The sequence below is a fragment of the Gekko japonicus genome, unplaced genomic scaffold, assembly GCF_001447785.1.
Source record: "Gekko japonicus isolate JY-2015 unplaced genomic scaffold, Gekko_japonicus_V1.1 scaffold53, whole genome shotgun sequence".
Classification (NCBI taxonomy): Eukaryota; Metazoa; Chordata; class Lepidosauria; order Squamata; family Gekkonidae; genus Gekko; species Gekko japonicus.
Genome location: NW_015162474.1, coordinates 141,348 through 161,870, shown reverse-complemented (window position 1 = coordinate 161,870; position 20,523 = coordinate 141,348). Strand labels below are relative to the sequence as shown.

The following is a 20,523-nucleotide window of genomic DNA, read 5'->3' as shown; positions in this document are numbered from 1 at the left end:
CCTCCTCCCTCTGGTGCTTTCCTGCCAAAACGATCAAATGATGATGAGGAGGAGAACCCTAACCCTCAATTCTCTTTTTCCATTGTGGAGAGAGGATCTCCATAGCTTTCCTGTGTTTTTTTCCTCTCCTCATTCTTGAGGCTGAGGAGACTTGTTTCTCTCAAAAGTTTTCTTTTTTGTCATAAATACTCATTCTATTGATGAATAAACTACATTTAAAGAAGAAATGTTTCTGGATTTCCAGTGTGTTATTATGGCTCAACGGGGCCTCCTTTTTGGGCCAACTGTTGCTTTAGAATGGTGCTGTTAAACAGCCATTCTGTGTGCCTTATTTGCCTACAGGTTCATCTTCAGTCTTCTGTGCAGTCCCACCTGGGACTGTATCTGTGCAGGCCTGCTGCTGGAGAGGAACTTTTAGCTTAAAACCACTCGGGAGTGCTGCTTGCTGGAGCTGAAGGTTATGTGCTCCAGTACTGCTGCACCTCCTTCCCTCAGTTCCTTCTTTGCCACCATCAGAGTTGTTGCTTTCTCTGGTGTGCCGTTGTGATCATTGATCTTTGTGTGGGTTTTTCCTGCTCAGATTGTGAGTTGTTTTCCCCTGGGTATTATGAAGGCTTGTTCTGGACTCTTGGAGGTTTTTCCCATCAAGGTGGTTCCCTCACCTGGAAGATTCTTTGAATCATGTCCCAAAGGGGATTATTTTAAAAGTACACAAAATGTAGTGCAAAAATGACTCAAATGGACGAGCATGATCTATGCCTATTCTGCCTGGGCGAGGGTCGTAATGTCTATGCATGTTGGGCCTGTCAGAGGTTCATGCAGAACGCTAGAATCGATCAAGCTTTAAAAATTAAGGCAGCCTTGTGGGAGAAACCTCTCCTCTCCACTGATGCTCCAAAAATGCAATTGGCCACTGAAAGTGGCTTCACATGTGGCTTCGATCAGATCAGTTCCATCGGTGCAGCATTCTGAGCCCCATTAGCACTGGTCCTGCTCACCCGCTTCATTGGTTCTGAGAAGTTCCTTGGAACCACCATCTAAATGGTCTAAGAATAAGAAAAAGTGTTCAGAACTGAAGCAGCATCCTCTATCCTGGGAACCATCACCACCAATCCTTGTTAAAGAAATTTTGCCTCCACAGAAAACACCCTCTCCACATGCAGAGTCACCTCCCTTGTCCTTCTCTGAAGCTAAGTTAGAGACTGAACAGGAGACACCATTGGTTCTGCCACCAGCTGGTTCTGAGGTGGGGTCATTGACTAATTTACTGCTCACCCTCTACCTACATGTACGGACTGGTAATTTCTCTTTCATTGTACCTGAATAAGTATGTGTGCACACAAAAGCTCATACCTAGAAAAAAACTTTGTTAAAGGTGCCACTGAAAAACTTTGTTCTGTTTCCCTCACTGAAGATCTAAAAATGTATTGTGAACAGACGTTAAGAATGACACATCATATAGAAGTGGCCACATTGGATTACCATCCAAAGGATAAGATCCTGAGCCAGTTGTATTCTTCTTTTGGAGAAGATGGATGAGACCCTTGCCCAAATAAAGAAAAATAGGCAAATGGCAAAGTCCCTTGGCATTACACCTCCGGGACCCACACAACCTAGGCACAAGTCATATCAGCAACAGTGACACCCCTATATTAGAGAGCAGCCTCCATGGGACATCAGCAGTATCCTGCTTTCAGGTCACTCATGACCCCTCAACCATACCACAGGAGAAGGGATGGTACCTGACCTAGGATGGGACAACAATCCTAGGCCTCAAAAGAGTCCCACCATCCAGTTCACACAACCAGCTTCTGACTAGATGGTCCCCTATCATCAGCTGTATTTGGGGACTGGTTGACCCAATTTCTAGACGCTTGTTCTCTGATTACTTCAGATACCTGAGTGCACAAGGCTATAGGCTGGAGTTCATTTTCTTGCCCCCATGCTGGGCAGCTGATACCGCTATAGATAATTCCTTATCAGTTACAAAAGTTCTAACTTCAGATAATGAAAGAGCATTGCACTCTCTGGGTTTAAGGCATGCTTTATTGTTTTATTTGGAAAGGTCTAAGCCATTCAGAAAAGACCCTGCTCTTTTTATTTGCTAAACAGGTCCAAATAAGGGCAAGAGGACTTCCCCATAGATGATACCTAGGTGGATTGTGTTGGCAATAAAGTTCTGCTATGTGCAAGCTTGCCTCCATTTCCCTCTTGAGGTCCACACTCATTCCACTAGGGCCCAGGCTTGTTCTGCAGTATTTACCAATAGGGTTCCCGTCATCATCATCTGCAGAGCTATGACCTGGTCCTAAGCCATTATGTTCATGAGTCATTATGTGTTGGATCTGCAACCAGAAGGGAGAAGCAAGGGGGAAAGCTTGTTACATTTGCTGTTTCACTAAGTGCATGTGGAGGTTCACACCCACTTCTGAGTAAGGAGCTTGCTAGTATCCCATGTGGAACTGCACAGAAGACTGAAGATGAAAACAGGGTTGTACTGACCTGTACCCAATGTTCATCGCATGTCTTCTGTGCAGGCACACATTCCCTCCATCCTGCTTCACTGTGAGCTTGTTGGTCAGGCTTGTGGCAATTCAGAGGGAACTGAGGGAAGGAGCTGGAGCAGCGCTGGAGCACATGATCGCTTGAGTGGGAACTGCCTTCAGCTCTGATGCGCAGCACCTCCTAGTGGTTTTAAGCTAGAAGTTCATCTCCAGCAGCAGACCTGCGTAGATGCCAGTCCCATGTGTACCTGCACAGAAGACATTCAATGAACATCAGTTACAGGTAAGTGCAACCCTGTTTTCACACAACTGAGCTGCCTGCTCTTTCTGTCACCAGTTTCCCCTGAAGGCATAATTTGATAGAGCTGGACTCAGAAGAACTCTTTTTCAAAGGCTTTGGCTGCACACCAGCCTGAATAAAGGCACATTCCCCCTCCCTGACAAGGTGTGCAATGACAGAGCCTTGGACTCACTGGCTCTTTAAAAATGCTTTGACTGTGGATTTCCGGTCTTGGCGATCGCCATGGCAATCGCTTTCCCCCGGACCTCCGGGAGAAGCCTGCCAGTGCCCACGGCTGGGAGGGGGCACGATTGTCTGCGCCACCCCAGAAGCCCAAGTGAAGGGCTCCAAGCCAGGGGTCACTAGAGAGCCCCCCTCTGGCGAGACAAGCCGGTGAGGGGGGGCTACTCCAAGCCCCAACGGTCCCGCTGTGGAGCATCCCGTATGGAAACAAGATCAGCACACCGGAGCAAGCGTTTGGTGATCAAGCGATTTCAAACACAAGCGAACAATAGTTGAAAATGTGAGTTTAAGTACAAGCGAGAACAACAAAAAACCGCACAGCCCTCCTGAAAGAAAACCGTGGGGGACTCTCCTCCGCTAAGAACTGTTTACAAGCAATTTTAAGCCAGAAAAAAGGGGGGGCATTACAAAAAGCGAATGGATTAAAATAAAGAGACTGTAAGGGCTTACCGTGTGATATAAGAACTTCCAGAGACTTTGACAAACTTTTAATAAATTTAACAACTCTCAAACATGGCGCCGCCTGTGAAGGACCAGAGAGACAAACAAGCAAAAACAAAGCTTCTTCCTGGAAGTTCCAGCCTTGCGAGTTCTGTGCCTAGACAGGACTCAACTGCGGAACTCCAAAGGTTGTTGTCGGAAGCACGTCGCCCCCTACTGGAGAAAATTACGGCAATTGACAATAAACTCAATACACAACAAGCACAAATGGCTGCGGATTATCAGAAAATCGAAAGAACAAGAACTTAAAGAGATTGATACCAACTCAAAAAAGATGAATAAAAAACTACAGGCTTTGGGGGGGAAATGCCCAATTGAAGAGTCTCGAGTATTACAGCTGCAAATGGAAAGGGCAAGCTATGTCTTGAGACTTCAAGGTGTCCAAGAAGAGAAAGAAGAGAATCTGAGACAGATTGTTGGCGATGTATTAGCTCCCTTGGCAAAGATGACATCGGATCAACTCCAAAGCGAAATTGATACGGTCCATAGATCATATACAGAATTTATCAGAAAGAATAACCTGCCAGGGGAAGTTACAATAAGATTCTCCCGAAGAAAAGTGAGTGATCAACTATTGAAAGCATCTAATGAAGCGACCTTGAAGATAAAAGACAAAGGCATAAGAGTACGGAAAAGAAGGAAATACAGAGACTTGGTTTTATTTCTACAAAAGCACAATGTCTGCTACAGATGGCTAACACCTGAGGGATTAATCTTTAGATATGCAAATGGAAAAGAAAGGATTGACTCTGTTGAAAAGGCTTGCGAGTTTTTGTGTCAACATAGCAGCCTAGCAGGAGAAGGTGCGACCAATGCTGCCAAAGAAAGTGAAGGACAGGCTGGATCTTCCGAAGAAGACTCTGAAGAATTTCAGACAGACGATATAATCCGGAAGAGGAACGGTTCCCAAACGGTTTCTGGTCTGTCATTTCAGACAGAACCATTTTAGAACCGGTTCCCTACCGGAATATATTTGTAATTTCAGACACAAACACTTCTGTCCCATTTAGGAAACGGGGCTGAAGCGTTTAACCTGTCAAACGCTTCCAAGTAGTCTTCAGTTTCCTCTCCCGGTTCTGATGCGCCTTTTCCCACCGTTTTTCACCCGCGCAGGTGATCTCCGGCTTTTTTTTTAACATTCGCTTTATAGCATTATATCAACCCCATTGGAATGCCTGGAGTGTTTTGTTATAGTGCTATAGCACTCTAAAACGAATGTTCAAAAAAAAAGCTGGAGATCGCCCACATGGGCGAAAAATGGCGGAGGAAAAGCAGTGCAGTCTGAAATGGCAAACCGCTTCAGATCCAGCTCCTTACCGGAAGGGGAAAGCCATGTGTGAAATGGCAGCCCTATACCGGTTTACTCCATGACAGATAAAAAACGGCTTCAAAACAGGTTAAAAAGGGTAATGTGAAACTCATCACAGACTCTAACAAACAAAGCTATCAATTGAGACACAGAAGGGGGGGGAATAGATTGTTAATCTACTCTGGAGTATCTAAAACAAGTATATGGTATATATTTTTACAGTCTTTTTATGAAACTAAAATTGTTGATAAATATCTAAATATCTAAATAGATAGATGATCATTTTCAACTAAAGTTAACTTGTGTTTAAGCTTAAAGGTAATTTTGCAAATGTATGTATGATCACAACCTCTCTTTAGAGGGTTTTCTTTACTTTCTCCCTTAAATTGTAGTTTCCCTTTCCTAATTTTCTGTTTGTAGTTATTAGAAAAGCAATTAAAAAATCCCCTTCGGGGGGCCGAATAAAAAAAATGCTTTGGCTGTGCGCCAGCCTGAATAAAGGCACATTCCCCCTCCTTGTCTTTGTTTGCTGTGAGGGGAGAAACCTAGAAGTGTTACCTGACAGAGCCTCTGTCATGACCCCAGGGGGTCTCCGGCTTCTGCCACCACCACCCTGGACTTATGGTCCCTTTTGAGAAGGCCCAGGGTACCCTCTCAAGCCCATCCAACAAGCCCCTTTTACAGCCAAGAACACACCAGCGTGATTGACCCAGGCAGAGAAACTGAGTGGGAGGGTGTTTCCTTCCTCGCTCCAGACATGCAGAGTTGGTATCTGCTCCCCAGAGCTCAGGAAGGAAGCGCACCATATCTAGAGGCTAGCTCTTGTAGTTCTCTGAGGTCGGGTCTGAGCGCAAGTGCAGAACCCATGTGTGTGACTGCATAGATGACCACTAGAAGATCATCAGTTACAGATAAGCAACCTGTTTTTTTCTCATTCCCATTGACAACTTTGGTAGTTTGATCAGCTCCTTTCCTGCATTGCAGCAGTAGTCGCCAATTTTTCTGAGTGGCAAGCACCACTCCTTCACTACTATATTGTGCACTTCTAAGTGGAAAAGAGTCTCTACTGAGGCTGCTTCTTGTGCTGTTCATTATGTTTTGGCCACTGGTTGGGTCTCAAACTCTCTAAACTTTCCTCTTCCTTATTGGATTTCTAAAGGTGTTACAAAGCAGAGGCAGAACCCCTCATTTGATTTTTTGCACTTCCCTGGTGCTTCATTTAGAATAGGATTTTTTAATATGCAGCACTTCCAACTGAGGACATTGGGAGTTCTAACCTATGCCCCCCTCCATTCATGAAGTTTCACAAAGTGATGCCCTGACCAGGATCCCCTACCAGGGATTGTCTCTTATTCCTCATGTCGCACATGGTCAACATCCTCGCACAACCCATCTTTGTGGGTTGGTAGAGACTACCACACTCTGTCTTGAGTGCATGGCTGTTCAGTACCACTTTATGTCTCATGGCTCTGTCTTCAAAAGAGTGCTGTTTTCTTTTGCCGCAATCCTGCATGTATTTTGGTTGGCTAGGGCTCTTTTTGTAGCAGGAACTCCTTTGCATATTAGGCGACACACCCCTAATGTAGCCAGTCCTCCAAGAGCTTACAGTAGCCCCTATAAGAAGAGCTCTGTAAGCTCTTGTAGGATTGGCTACATTAGGGGTGGAATGCATCTCCCCTACATTAGGGGTGTGTCACCTAATATGCAAAGGAGTTCCTGCTACAAAAAGAGCCCTGGGGGACACTTGTAGAGAGCTCCCTGCTCCTTTATAAGACAATTCTGTGTGAAGGTCAATATGGAATGCTAAACAACTGTTGGGAAGGTGGTCTTCCGTGGTCTCTTCCTTTGAGAGCTTCACACCCACCTCTTTTTCTCTGTGAGCTTGTTAATCTCCCAATGTTTGGGGTCATCCTTACGACAGACACATGGTTTGGGTGCCCATTGTGAGGGTTGCTCTGTCCAACAGGAGAAACAACTGCATATAAAACTGTTAGAATTGTGGGCAGTTTCTTCACACCCTTAGCAGTTTTGCAGATAACCTTTGCAACTGATCTATCCTTATTTAGACAGATAGCACGGTTACAAAGTTCTATTTGAACAAGCAAGGGAACACAGGTTCCAGGAGTTTGTGCAGGGAAGCTGCTATGGTCTAGTCTATGACACTGGAGATCTTTATGCCATCTATATTTCTGGAAGTCTGAATATGGAAGCCAACAGGCTAAGCAGGACCAAAATGGCCTCCCATGAGTGGTCCATCAAAGATGTTTACCTAGAACCGATTTTTGCTTGTTGGTGTCTCCCAGACATAGATCTGTTTGCCTCACAGGAGAAGATGAAGACTGCTAGATTTTGTTCCCTGGCAAGGGCCAGTCATGGATCTCTGGGGAGATGCATTCCAACTTACCTGGACAGGTGCCCCTTTCCCACTCCTCATCAGAGTTATAGAGAAGGCCAGGAGGGAGGGGTCGAATATGATCCTTATAGCCCCATTCTGGCCCCACCAGATCTGGTTCCTGGTGCTAAAGGATATGGCACAAGGTCAGTACTTTCCGCTTCTTAAAACTGCTAGACCTAATCAGCATTAATTGCATGCTGCATTACGATGTAGGTCACCTCAATTTAGTGGCATGGAGGCTCTGGACAGGGACCTAATTTTTATATGGGAAGTGAATGAGGTTCTTTTACAGTCTTGTTGACCAGCAACTAAGAGGTCTTATATGTATGTGGACTCAATTTTCACATTGGTGTCAGGCAAAGAGGATGTCTCCTGCTAAGGCTTCCTTGCAGGCAATATTTGATTACTTACTATCTCTAAGGGCCAAAGGTTTGGCATTTTCCTCCCTTAAAGTCCACTTTGCAGCAATTTCATGCTATCATGAAGGAGTAGAAGAAGAATCAGTTTTTTCCCGTCATATATCTAAGAGATTCCTTAAGGGCTTATTCTACCTTTATCCTCATGTCCCACTGGTCTACTTGTTCCATGGCACATCTTTCCATGAAGGTCTGTTCCTTAGTGGCTATTACTTCATCTAGGAGGGTCAGTGAGCTTGGGGCTTTAAGGATTGACACACACACACACTGTTTTTGAAGATATTTCTGGAAAGGGTAGTTCTTAGACCTAGCCTTTGCTTCCTCCAGAAGGTCATTTCTAGGTTTCATTTATCTCAATAAATTATTTTACCTGTGTTTTTCCCCTCACCAAGTTCAGAAAACAAAAGAGCTCTGCATTCATTGGATGTGAGAAGGGTTTTATTCTATCTCAAGAGAACGTCAGCATTTTGTAGAGACAAAGCGCTCTTTGTCTGTTTTGCTGGTCCCAATAAAGGGGTTTAGGGCCTCACACCAGACCTTCCTGTTGGATTGTGCCTGCCATCAGGGAGTCTTATATCCAGGCTAGGTTGTCCTGCCCTTTAAACATATGCACCCATTCAACTAGGGCGATGGCTTTTTCCGCAGCATTCCTTGAGGGAGTGCTGTTGACTGAGATTTGCCAAGCTGCCACGTGGTCTTCAGTAGACACGTTCATGCACCACTACACTTTGAATCTGCAGGCAAGACAAGAAGCTTTGGTGGGCAAAGTGGTTCTTCATTTGCTGTTCAAGTGCTGAGAGCATTCCCACCACCTGGTGAGTAGCTTGTTAGAATCCCCATGTGAGACTGCATAGAAGATTGATGATGAAAACAGGTTTGCACTTACCTGTAATTGTTGTTCATCGAGTATCTTCTGTGCAGGCACACATACCCTCCCTCCTACCCTGCTGCATGCTCTCTTGCTTCTGCGGTGCTAGAGGTGCTGAGGGTGGGGGCTCTGGAGTGCAGGAACACACGGTCCCCGGCAGAAAAGGAGTTACAGCTCTGGTGCTCAGTGATCCCTAAAGATGTTAAGCTGTAAAACCTCTCCATAGTGTGGCGGTGCGTACAACAATAGGGACGCCTGCTCATGCGTAGTCCCATGTGTGCCTGCTCAGAGAATACTTGATGAACAACAGTTACAGGTAACCCTATTTTCATCAAGTGGTCTTCTGTGCAGGCACACATCCCTCTCTCCTGCCCCGCTGTGAACTCTCTGGAACCTTAGTGTCTTGGGGTCTCTGGTGGCAGCATGGAGAGAACTGAGGGAGGAGGAGCATTCCTAGTCTACTAGAAAGCTTTGGAAATCTTTTCCATGGCTGGCCTGCACACATGCAGTCCTCAGTGTGTGCCTGCACAGAAGACCACTCGATGAACAACAGTTACAGGTAAGTGCAACCCTGTTTTCTTGTTCCTACTGTTAAAGCTTTTCTTTTTCCCTGAGTTCGAGTAACTTCTCATTTGCATTTTTAGGTTACGTTAGTTTTGTATGCTATTTCCAGTTACTCAGAGTATAGCCATTCAAAAGGGCTGCCATACTTATTTTTAGTAATACACTTTCACATAGCATGCCCTGTATTCCCCCCCCCCCAATTTCTCATTCCTTCTGTTCCAGCCACATCTACCTGCAGCATAATACCTTTTTACCACCCCCTATTCATACCCTACTTTCTTCATCTCCTTAAATACTTGAAACATACAGTCAGCAAGCTGATACAATGCATCTGTTGCTGGTCTGCATCACTTACAGCTCCACAAGCGGGCATCAAATATTTGATTGTTCCCCACATTTTTCAAAAATACACCCTGCACATTTAAAAATAGCCTGATAGGTTATGAGCATTAAGTATAAGTTGAAGTCACATTATTGTTGCCTGCTGGTTAAATAGCTACTTTGTCTGCACTCTGCAGTCTGCATGCTCACTGTTCTGTTTTCAGTGTACTTTCCTGTTACATTTCGGGTTGCCAACCTCCAGGAGGTACCTAGAGTTCTTCCAGAATTACAACTGATCTTCAAACAACAGAGATCAGTTCCCCTGGAGAAAATGGCTGCTTTGAAGAGTGGATTTATATCCTGCTGAGGTCTCCCTTCTCCAAACCGTGCCTTTCCTAGGCTCTGCCCCCAAAACTCCAGGAATTTCCCAATCTGGATTTGGCAACCCTAATTTTTTATTATATGTTTGATGTGGTTTCATGATTATTTTCCCCAAAGTTTGCGGTTGTGGTTGTTTTTAGCGACTGCAAACACAGAGGCTATGATTTAACAAGGAAGGCCAGTGTATTGGGGGGGGGCCCTTCAAACTTTCCCCTTTTTACTGCAAACATCACAATACCCAAACTGTTTTTAACTTATCTGGGGAAAATATGAATACTTATACATATTCCTATCTGGGATTAAAAGGAGCTTGTGGGTAGGAATTCTCAGCAGGGAAAAGATATAAGAGGGAAGAGTTAAATAACCCTCCCCCACTTGCCTGTTCCTTTAAATCACAGTCACTGCCCCGCCGCCACCCCCACCCCCACCCCCAACAAAAAAGGACTTCAGGAAAAACATCACAGAAATACACAACATGTAACTCCATCTTAAGTAAATACGAAAATAAAGCAGTATAACATTTTTGGGGGGCAAGGGAGTATATTAAGTATAGGAATCTGCAAGAATAATCAGTGTTACATTCTGTCTTCGTACTTAGACTGTTTAGCCTTTTTGACTAGAACACAATTTACTTCTGCTGCCAGATTGCTGAGCCAGCCACTGTACTAGCCCCAGCTGATAAACTTGCCCAAGCAATGAATAAGAGGTACTCGCATCAGTGAACCATCCAGTGCTTTGGTTTAAATCTGGGAAGCTTTTTCATACCTGATTGAACAAATGAACATTTCCCACACAAATCATTACTGGCCCTGCTGAATACTTTGTTGCTTCTTTTGTTCTTAACAATAGATTATTACTCATGTGAATAAAATGCAGTAATTAATTTGGAGACAATCTGCTCCTTTCTTTAAAATAGCAGTAATTACATTGTTTAGCTGGTTCATTTCAAATACTTTCATAAAGAAGACACGTTAAATGCTAACATGTACAATAGACCCTTGAATCTTATGCATACTCACAGATACTGGCATTCCAATCCAAAACACATTTACTTGGAACTTCTGTTAACTTTAGCTGAAGTTTTGTCCAAAAAGCAAGATGAGGATAGTTGCCTAAAGCTGCAAATCTTATGTATACTTCCATTGGGATGTCTCATTAAACCAAGTGAGACTTACTTCCAGGTTCAGATCCCCACTCTACCATGGAAACATGATGGGTGAGCTTGGGCCAGTCCTTATCTTAACCTATTTCACAGAGTTGTCATGAAGATAAAGGGGAAGGGAAGAGAATTATATAAGACTAGGAGTAAGACCTGTTGTGGGAAGAAATACAACGAGCTCTAGAAAGAGGCTTCAGGTGAGTGTCCCAGCTGTGACTGGTGGGGTGGTGAAGGGAGGGGGAAGATAGAGGGAGGTGAGCCATGTTTATTTTCTTCTGCTTAGCTATAAGGCAGGGCTCTCTCAAGTCTTTTTGATGCCCCAAGTGGGTAGTATGGGAGGAGAGCTGATAATAGGTATGGTTCCCTCCACCCCTGACTTATGTTGATTTGGGGCTATGCAGTGGCTGCTAAGGTAGAAAAGCACCTCCTCCTATACCATGTTTTCTGGGTCTGGAAAGTGGTTCCATAGCCAGTTACAGGGCTGCCAACTCTGGGTTGGGAAATACCTGTAGATTTGAGGGGCAGAGGCTGGGGAGAGCAGGGTTTGGGGTGGAGAGGGACCTCAGCAGGGTATAATACCATAGAGTATCAGTTGGCAATACTAAGGGGAGGTTTGTTGAAGGACTTCAGTGAGATATAATGCCATAGAGCTCACCCTCCAAAGTAACTGTTTTCTCCATGGGGACTGATCTGTGTAGTATGCAAATCAGTTGTAATTCAGAGAGATGTCCAGGCCTTCCCTTTCCCCTGAACACCTTTCAATTCCAGAGCTGCTTCCTGTTTAGCACTTTAACTGCTTTAACTGATTAACAGCTTAACTGACTCCCTGCTAATGTCCCATGGCCTCTTGGTACTCCCAGCTTGGGAGTTGTAGTTCTAATTCCCTTTGCTGTGGTTGCAGTATAGCCAGCTGAGAACTACAATTCCTAAGGTGCAATGCGTCAAAAGTGGGAGTGTAAGAATGGAGGAGCCGGTGGGACAGGCCAACAGGACATCAAGGCAGCTTCCCCTGTGGCCAATGGGAGAATAGGTGAGTCGTCTCCAGCACAGTTTGAGATAGGTAGATAGATAGCTTTGGGTCCCCACTGGGGAGAAAGACTAAGTATAAATGGAATAAATAGCAGCCCTAATAGCTCAGACTAGCTCAGTCTTGTCAGAGTTTGGAAGCTAAGCCAGGTTGGGACTTGGATGGGAGACCAGCAAGGAAGACTGGGGCTGCTGTGCAGAGGAAGGCAATGGCAAACCACTTCTGCTCATCTCTTGCCTTGAGAAACCCCATAAGGTAGAACTGCATGTGGTCACCAGGAGTTGGCTGCCACTCAACAGAACACTTTATCTTTTTTAAATGAAGTAAATAAATAAATAAGCACGTGTGAGATCAGGCTGCAAGCTGCATAAACTTGCTTCAGTAGAAATGCATAATGTTGACAGCTGTCCGTGAATTTTTATACTGTCATTCCTCCAAGAAGGTAAAAGTGGGATAGATGGTTCTCCCTTTCACACCTTTATCCTCACAACAACCCCTGCGAGATAGACTAAGCTGAGTGAAAGTGAGTGTGACTGGCTCATGGTCACCCAGTGAAGTTCATGGCAGAGTAGGAATTTGAACCTAGGTCTTCCCACTCTTAGTCCAACACTTAGATGTGGGCAATCTTTTTGGAATGACAAATGGAATGTGTACCTGTGAAGATGCTGGTGTGTTGGCAAACAAAATTGCAGGCAGGGAGGGTGGTTGAACTTGGAGTAAGGCTTGGAGCAAACCAAGCCCTGGCAGCCCTTCCAACACCTCAGAGATTCCCCTTGTACTCAGCGTGTGGAAATCTGGAAGGTGGTGATGGGCAGAAGCCTTCTGCCTGACTTCTGGCCCCAGCAGTGCTGCCAGAGCCAAGCAAAACGATCTGATGTGCTGCTGTCAGCCAGCCATAGCCACTGCCTCACACTGAAATGTGGCTTTCACACTGGCTCCCTTGACTATGTTTATGTATCTGACATACCAGCTGTTTCATTGGTGCAGCATTACAAAATATTTCATCATGCTGCTATTTACAGGGGCACAGGTTTTATGGGTATGAGAAAAAAGGGGGCATTGTTACAAAGTTACAACAAAATTTCAGCTGTCCAGCCATATCGATCCAGATCATATGTATTCATCCATTCCTATGTCAATAGTGTCCAGGAAACAAAAGGAAACTCATTGATGCAGCTTTTGTCATTTATTTCATGTTACTGTACAATATAATATGAAATGTGGCTTTCACAGAGAGCTAATATTTCCAGCATACTTACCTGTTGTTTCATTTGTAGGGGATTTCATAGTAATAATATCAAGTCAATACCTGAGCAAGCATTTGTGGGCAATCCATCACTTATAGCAATGTAAGTAGCAGAAAACATGAAATTGATTATAATAATTATAAGTCTTTTATGAGCACTTTATATGAATAGGCCAGTGCATCTTAAATGTTATTACACTTTTTCTTCCTTCTATATAAGTTTACCAGTAACTTGTCCCCACAGGCACACACTGGTATCACATGTTTTTTCATTATCTATCTATCTCCTCATTTTGGGGATCAGTGAAATAGGCTACTGTTCAATATTGTATTGTAAAGTAAGAATTAGGGATGCTTGAACACGTGCCGGTTTCACTCATGTCCTATTCGCCAGTTGTGAATAGTGTTGTACATATTAGATTCCATGTCAAAAATGAAGTCAAATGAGGAGGAAGATCTATGTTTTATTTCAATTAACAGGAAAACAGTTGGACCAAATAGTCCATCCGAAATTGACTACTTTCTTCTCAGTATATTCAGGAAATATGCTTCAATTAACAGGAAAACAATTGGACCAAATAACTCATCAAAAATTGACTACTTCCTTCTTCATCTTCTTCTTCTTGAGCATATTCTGAGCATATTCAGGAAATACATGATATTTTATACATGGACTGACATCATCAAGAAAACAATATTCAAAAAGCATAATTGGTTATAAAAGACAATGGTAATATGAATAATAATCCTCTGATTGGCCAGATGTAAAGAGAGATGTAAAATCTATGCAAAATCTAAGTGTTTACTTAACCTAACCTAAAATGATAATGTGGAAGGATTCTTCATACCCTAAACAAAAGTGTTTTTTTCCTGATATGAGACCAAAATCTTGTCTTCCCAGACATTACAAGGTTTTGCCCTTAAGAACTACAGAATCATGAACTTTGTACCTATTATCTTGTCTGTTAACAATATCAGACCTACAAGGGGAAAGCCTTCTATATAACAGGCCTTTCTTTACATTCTAATAAAATATTACTTAAAAGAGAAATCCATAAAACCAAAAAAATAAATATGAACAATCAAGAAGAAAAAAACATATAAATTATATTCCCATTCATACTACAATAGAGATGTGATTGTTCAACTATCAGTTTGACAGTTTGTCAGTCTGTTTGTGGGTGTTCAACAGGTTGTTTCACTGTATTCTTTGCTAACTGTGCAGAACAGTACATCTTTGTGCATGCAGATTCTCACACAGCCCAATTGAGGTCTACTACTTCCCTGTCCTTGCTGAATAATTGTTCTGTTCAGCAGATAATTGTTTAAATAGACAATTAAGATCAGTCACAATTCATATTAATCAGACATCAGTACATGCTGTGTTTCAATAAAATCCTATCCTTCGGTGTTCATCTAAGTAGTCCTTAGTGATGCTAGTTTGAATCAGCAGCGTCTTTACACATATGCAGTTCTGGGGAAATCTGATGCAAACCGTTTCAGCAGGCATTTTCATCTGCTCAGCATGAACCAGACAGACTCAGTGATCAGCTCACATCTGATTGCTAATTTACGACACAGTAAGTTCAACTAATGGAGCTGTGGTGGCTCAAGTGGTTAAAACGCTGTGGAAGGTCGGTAGTTCAGCAGTTCGAGACCTGAGTGTGCCGCATGACTGAGTGAGCTCCCGTCTCTAGTTCCAGCTCCTGCCAACCTAGCAGTTCGAAAGCAAGAAATTGCAAGTAGATAAATAGGTACCACTTCAGTGGGAAGGTAACAGCGTACCATGCGCCTTGGTGTTTAGTCATGACCACGGAAATGTCTTCGGGCAGCGCTGGCACTTCGGCTTTGAAATGGAGATGAGCACCGCAACCCTAGAGTCGGATTTGACTGGATTTTGAGCAAGGGACCGTTTACTTTACCTTAAGTTCAACTATCAAATGTGTTCACAGAGAAATTTGAAATGTCCCTAGTGAGAATGCCTGTCTCCAACATTAAGAAAGCTGGATTTGCTTCTAATACTCCCACAATGGTAATACATTCTCCATTGACCTTTTATATACTTTATATGCTGGGGCTAGCTGCCCAAGAAAGCCGCCTTGAACAGCTGAACTGTGCAGAGTAGGCTGTCCCCACAGCTCAGCTGTTTCGGGCACAGGAACCTCAGGAACCTGGTTCGGTTCATATGAGAGCCAACTGGATTCTTGGGGTTCATGGCTTGGTTTGTGGTTTGCCTACGAACCAAACCACAGTTTGTGGTTCATGCCGAATGCTAGTGCAGACTCTCTGAGCTCATCTGCTGACCTGACCTAGGGATGTAATTGGGACAAATGTATCATGTGGTTAGTGGATACAATGCTTAAAGGCATTCAAATGTGTTAGTTATTTAGCACATTTTCATCTCACCATCCATTCATACCAGCCCTGTGAGGCAGGGTGCAGCTGAGGAGTAACTGACTCAGGGTCTTCCAGTGAGCTTCCAGGCAGAGTGCATATTTCAGCCTGGGTTTCCCAGATCCTAATCCAACACTCTAACCACTACACCACACTGGCTCTCATCTGTATATTTGTTGCTAGGCATATCCAGCACTGGCATGCAGATGGGATAAAAGGATTTTAAATAATAGGACCACTGGGTAAGTTCTTCAACCAGGCTTGTGGTGACCATAATACAGTGGTTCCCAGCCCTTTTGGTATGGTGACTGTGGCAGCCAGGTGCTTTATCAGTTCCCCACCCACTCTATCACGCCTTCCAGTGGACCTGACCAAGTTGATTTTAGGTGGGACTGAGTTTATTTTAGTTATGGTGTGGGTTGCAAGTGGTGAGTAAGACAATGTTAACAAACAACTGCTGAATTACATGTTGCTGTTATAGAGGAAACCTGGGGAGAAAGAACAGGATTCTGAGGTGATTTCTACTACTTCCACCTTCCTCTTCTCCTGGAGTAATTCATACCCACACCTTCCTTTCATAACATAAAAAATAAGTTTACTGTCTCTTTTCTGGAAGGACCCAGTGCTTAGTTGTTTGGTGGATAAGACAAGGAATGTAACAAATTATTGGGTGATTACAGCAAGGGACCCCAGAACTCTGCATTAAAACAGCTACAGTTTCACACACCCACAGCTTTGCTGAACTGACAGGGTGTCTTCTGTCAGAGAGGGAGAAAGAATAATTTCATTTGGAAGACCTCCTTAAACCTAAGAATCTCAGCCTGTTGAAATAGGGTTAGCTTCTCTCTTGGGATATTTTCCTCAATCCCCTCACAAGTCCATAACCTACTATATTTCTAAGGTAATACAGGATACCGGCTCTATTCCTGCCTCTTTATTGTCCCCAGAGCCCTATGTACTTATACTACAGTTGTCTGTGTTCTTTTCCTTCACTGGACAAAGCCTAACTAATCTCCTGGTAGTTTTCCCTGTTTCTGTGTTGCTTCCCCAAGCTCTGTCTGAGGTAATGACAGACTTTCCCTACTCTCCCTTCTAGAGGTTCCACAGTCTCTCATTGGCTGATGCCACTTTGTATCTGCCTACTTCCCCTTTAGGCAGGGATTTGCTGGGATGACTAGAGGTTGGAACTAGAGGCTGTCCATCACCGGTGACCCACTTAAAAAAACAGAGCATGCAACAGATCAATAAAACTGCAAAAGCCTGGGACCCACTTTCACAGGCTTCATGACCCACATTTGGGTTGTGACCTACACCCTTGAACGTCGGGGCCCGGAACTTACCCAGGTCCTGTTTGCAGTGCCACGGGGAGTGGAAGAGCAAGGACAGCCATTCCGGCCTCTGCTGGGTGGAGGGGGCGGGTCGGCAGTGAGCATGGGAAGCTGGGACCCACCCATCCCTGCCCTATCAATGGGTTTTGGCTTTCCAGGGTGGGGGGGTGCCCTGTCCACTATTTAGGGTGCCATGCAATGCTACCTGTAAGCTGCGGAGTCTTATGAGCAAAAATACTACCTTGTGAGCTACTGGCATTAAAGTTGTGAGCGAGTGATTTGGCTCCTGCATCGATTAGTTTGCTCTGGAGCCATCCTTCCTGAGCTAAGACAAAAATGTGTGAGCCAGAGGATAAAAAACTGTGAGCTAGCTCACACTAACTCAGCTTAGCGGGAACACTGGTGCCATGGCACCCCTGCTTACAATAACATTTAAGAGGAGAATGATGTAAGCCTTCACTGTATTGGGCCAATGACAAAGTCAGACATGTGGATATTCATTTGCAAAAATAACTTACTTGGTTCAGCAAAAGCATTACAGTGTGAAACAGTGAACAAAGTTTTAAAAAATTACAGTTTGAACCTTTTTCATACAGGGCTTGCTCTTGAGAGCAATGACGCACCAGTTAGGCTGATATGAACAGTTTTCTTTAGGACACTGTCATGCTCCTGCAGAGTGCAGAGGGTTGGACTAGATGACCTGGAAGGTCCCTTCCTACTCTAACATTCTATGATTCTATGATCCTAGGCCTATAGTAGTGCACCCTACAGGGTCTAGGGAGGCCTAGTGGCTCCAGGGAAGCCTGTACTAGAGTAGCTATCAGGGCCTATATTTCCCAGGTCACCCTGTGATTGGCTAACAGGGGATCTGGAGGAAAACTTACACCGGTAGAATAGTAGAGGGTGTTGCCTGGGAAGAAGTGATAAACAGTTTTGCCCAAAGTGGAAGGTGGTTCACTCCTAGGAAGCAGAGCTAATGTGAAGCTGCTGCAGCTGGAATGATCCCTCATCCAAAAGGGGTGAGTTGGCGTGAGGTCAGATACCTAGGTACAGTACAGGCTAGGTACCTTTACCATTTTTCCTACATGTTATTGAATTACAGTTGTTGTTAAACCTCTTTAATAAAAATAGTTTGTTACTCTGCCTGGGCCCTCACGCCCAGACCCATAACAGAGTGGTAGCAGCCATTAGAGAACCTTTGTAGCTGCTGCCTGCGACAGGCACTTAGAGCATTATCTCACATGCTCATTGCAATAATCTCATTCCTACTCTAAACATGTTATTCGTGGTCAACACTAAACCCATAAATTTTTAACTGGGCCTAGCCATAATAAGCACATCATTGTAATCTGTGAAGAAAGTTTAAGAAACGGGAAATCTGTTTGTGGCATGTTATAATTATCAGCCCTCCTGGAGAGAGCTTTAATGAACAGGTTGTAGGCAAGGTTGTGAAGGCTTTATGAGAATCGTCCAGTTTATTGCACAGCTGTTATAAGATACAAACCTTGAGTGTTACATCTGTCCTTTCTTCTTCTTCACAGCCATTTCTATGACAATCCTATTCAGATTGTGGGGAAGTCTGCTTTTCAGCATTTACCTGAACTCAGAACCTTGTATGTATTCATATTTTTGAAGCATCACCTTTGCACAGCAACCTATTCACTCCTATTTTTAAAAGAAATCCCATTAATGATATGTTTGTAACTTTAGGACTTTAAATGGTGCATCACAGATAACAGAGTTCCCTGATCTGACCGGGACAAGAAGTCTGGAAAGCCTGTAAGTACCAGACAGATAGTTCATGTTACCCCTCAAAGCAGATGGCATTAATTAGTGCAGATGTTGACTTGCTTTAAACGAGCTGTCCTTCAACCAGCCATTTGCAATCCAATCCGCAACCTGTTTAAGCCAAAGTACTTAGATTTGAGCTAGTTTGATCCCTTTGATTCTGTGACTGAGTTAATTTACTTACCAGGCCAACAATCCTCTTCGCACAATGGGGAAGATGTCCCCCCCCCCCCCAGCATGCACACAGTGTATCATCTGAGGCAAGTGCCCCATACAAAGACCAAGATATACTTAAGCCTGATTCTTCACATGGGCTTCCACCCACTTTCTTTTCAGAGGGAAGAATCGTGTACATTGTGCCCTGGCATGGAGTCTACATGTGTGCCAAGTGAAGGACAGAAAAAGTGTGCATGTGCTCCCCCCTCTGTGTAAAGAGGACTGCCAGCCTGTTAAGCTATGAACTGAGCTTGTGGCACTAAACAGAATTTTATTCTTGCAGTTTAGTTTACTTTGGTTGCAGATTGGGCTATTGGTTAATAAGCATTGCACCATATCTGTCTGTAATCTCTTAACAGCACCCTAACAGGAGCCCAGATCACATCTCTTCCTGAAACAGTCTGTGAACAACTCCCTAACCTTCAAGTACTGTGAGTAAAAGATGAATCTTAATTATATGTGAATTTGCCAATGTACAAATTTTATCATAATTGTATAATAAAATCAGCATAGAAATTAAACTACTTAAGAGTCAAACTAGATGTGATAGCATCCCCAAGTTTACCATGGGGAAACCGCCACTGTTAGGACTGTGGCATGGGGGGGAGGGGGGTTCTCGTGTCCCTCCCCGCCAAGTGCTGTTTTCAAGAGCCCAAACCCCTGGCATTAGGGCTCTTGAAAATGGTGTGCGGGGTGGGGTAATAGGTGCCCCTCCTCCACCTTGTTGTGGTCTCAGTCTTGATTGGCCCAGTAGCACTTGTAAACAGAGGGAATTTCATTCCTAAAATGGTGGAGGCATTCCCCTGTTGGACTTGGGGGTGCTGTCACTTCTAATTTGGTTCTTAGAAGCCCAAACCATAAGTAGGCATATTACACACACCAGGGGTCATTTCGTAGAAAAAGAGCTAGGGGGACTCATTAGCATAACTCATTAGCATATGCCACCCCCCCTGACATCACCGGAAGTGTGTCCTCCCCACAGCCGGCGGCGACCTCCAGCGGGCACCAGCAGGGAGCTCCAGGCCCCGCCCTCCCGCACCTCACCCGGGGGGATGGCGTCCCCCCGCGTCCCCCCCCCAAATGACCCCTGACACACACACAAAAAGGATCAAGATAGCCATGTGATTATTAGATAGGACACTACTACTACTAGCTGTAGTGCTGTTTATTCAGTGTTTATCCAGTGCCATTAGCGTGCTAAACAATAAACAGAACATAAATGTGGAACAAGGCCTGCTCAGAGTGCATATGGTTTGTACTGTATGAACAGGACTACAATGAGGCACATGAGAGGAATTCATAAGAAATAATGAGAAAGAGAATGGGAAGGGGGATCATTGACAAAGCAGAAGGCTGCAATAGTTCAGGAAAGGTTAGACAGATGAAGAAAGTTTTAGATGAGAAACTGAAGAGGTTGATGACTTCATGGACAGAGGAAGGGAGGCCTCCTGAGAGCAGCAACCTATTAGAAGACATACTGGTAGAGAAGCAGCTAAAGGAAGAAGAAAGAAGCCCAGTTTAGATATAGGGACCAGAATCAAATACAAAGGCATAGGAAGAGAAATGCTATGATCCTCGGAAGA

The 20,523-nt window shown here is 44.2% G+C and overlaps 1 protein-coding gene across 1 annotated transcript in view; it reads left to right on the top strand.

Moving 5' to 3' along the window:
• LGR5 (leucine-rich repeat containing G protein-coupled receptor 5) overlaps positions 1-20,523 on the top strand; it is a 140,212-nt gene that overhangs the window by 99,983 nt on the left and 19,706 nt on the right. Inside the window, exons 8-11 of the mRNA XM_015405690.1 lie at positions 13,246-13,317; positions 18,478-18,549; positions 18,647-18,715; positions 19,300-19,371. Coding sequence (XP_015261176.1) covers positions 13,246-13,317; positions 18,478-18,549; positions 18,647-18,715; positions 19,300-19,371 — 285 coding nt within the window. The remainder of the gene's footprint in view (positions 1-13,245; positions 13,318-18,477; positions 18,550-18,646; positions 18,716-19,299; positions 19,372-20,523) is intronic.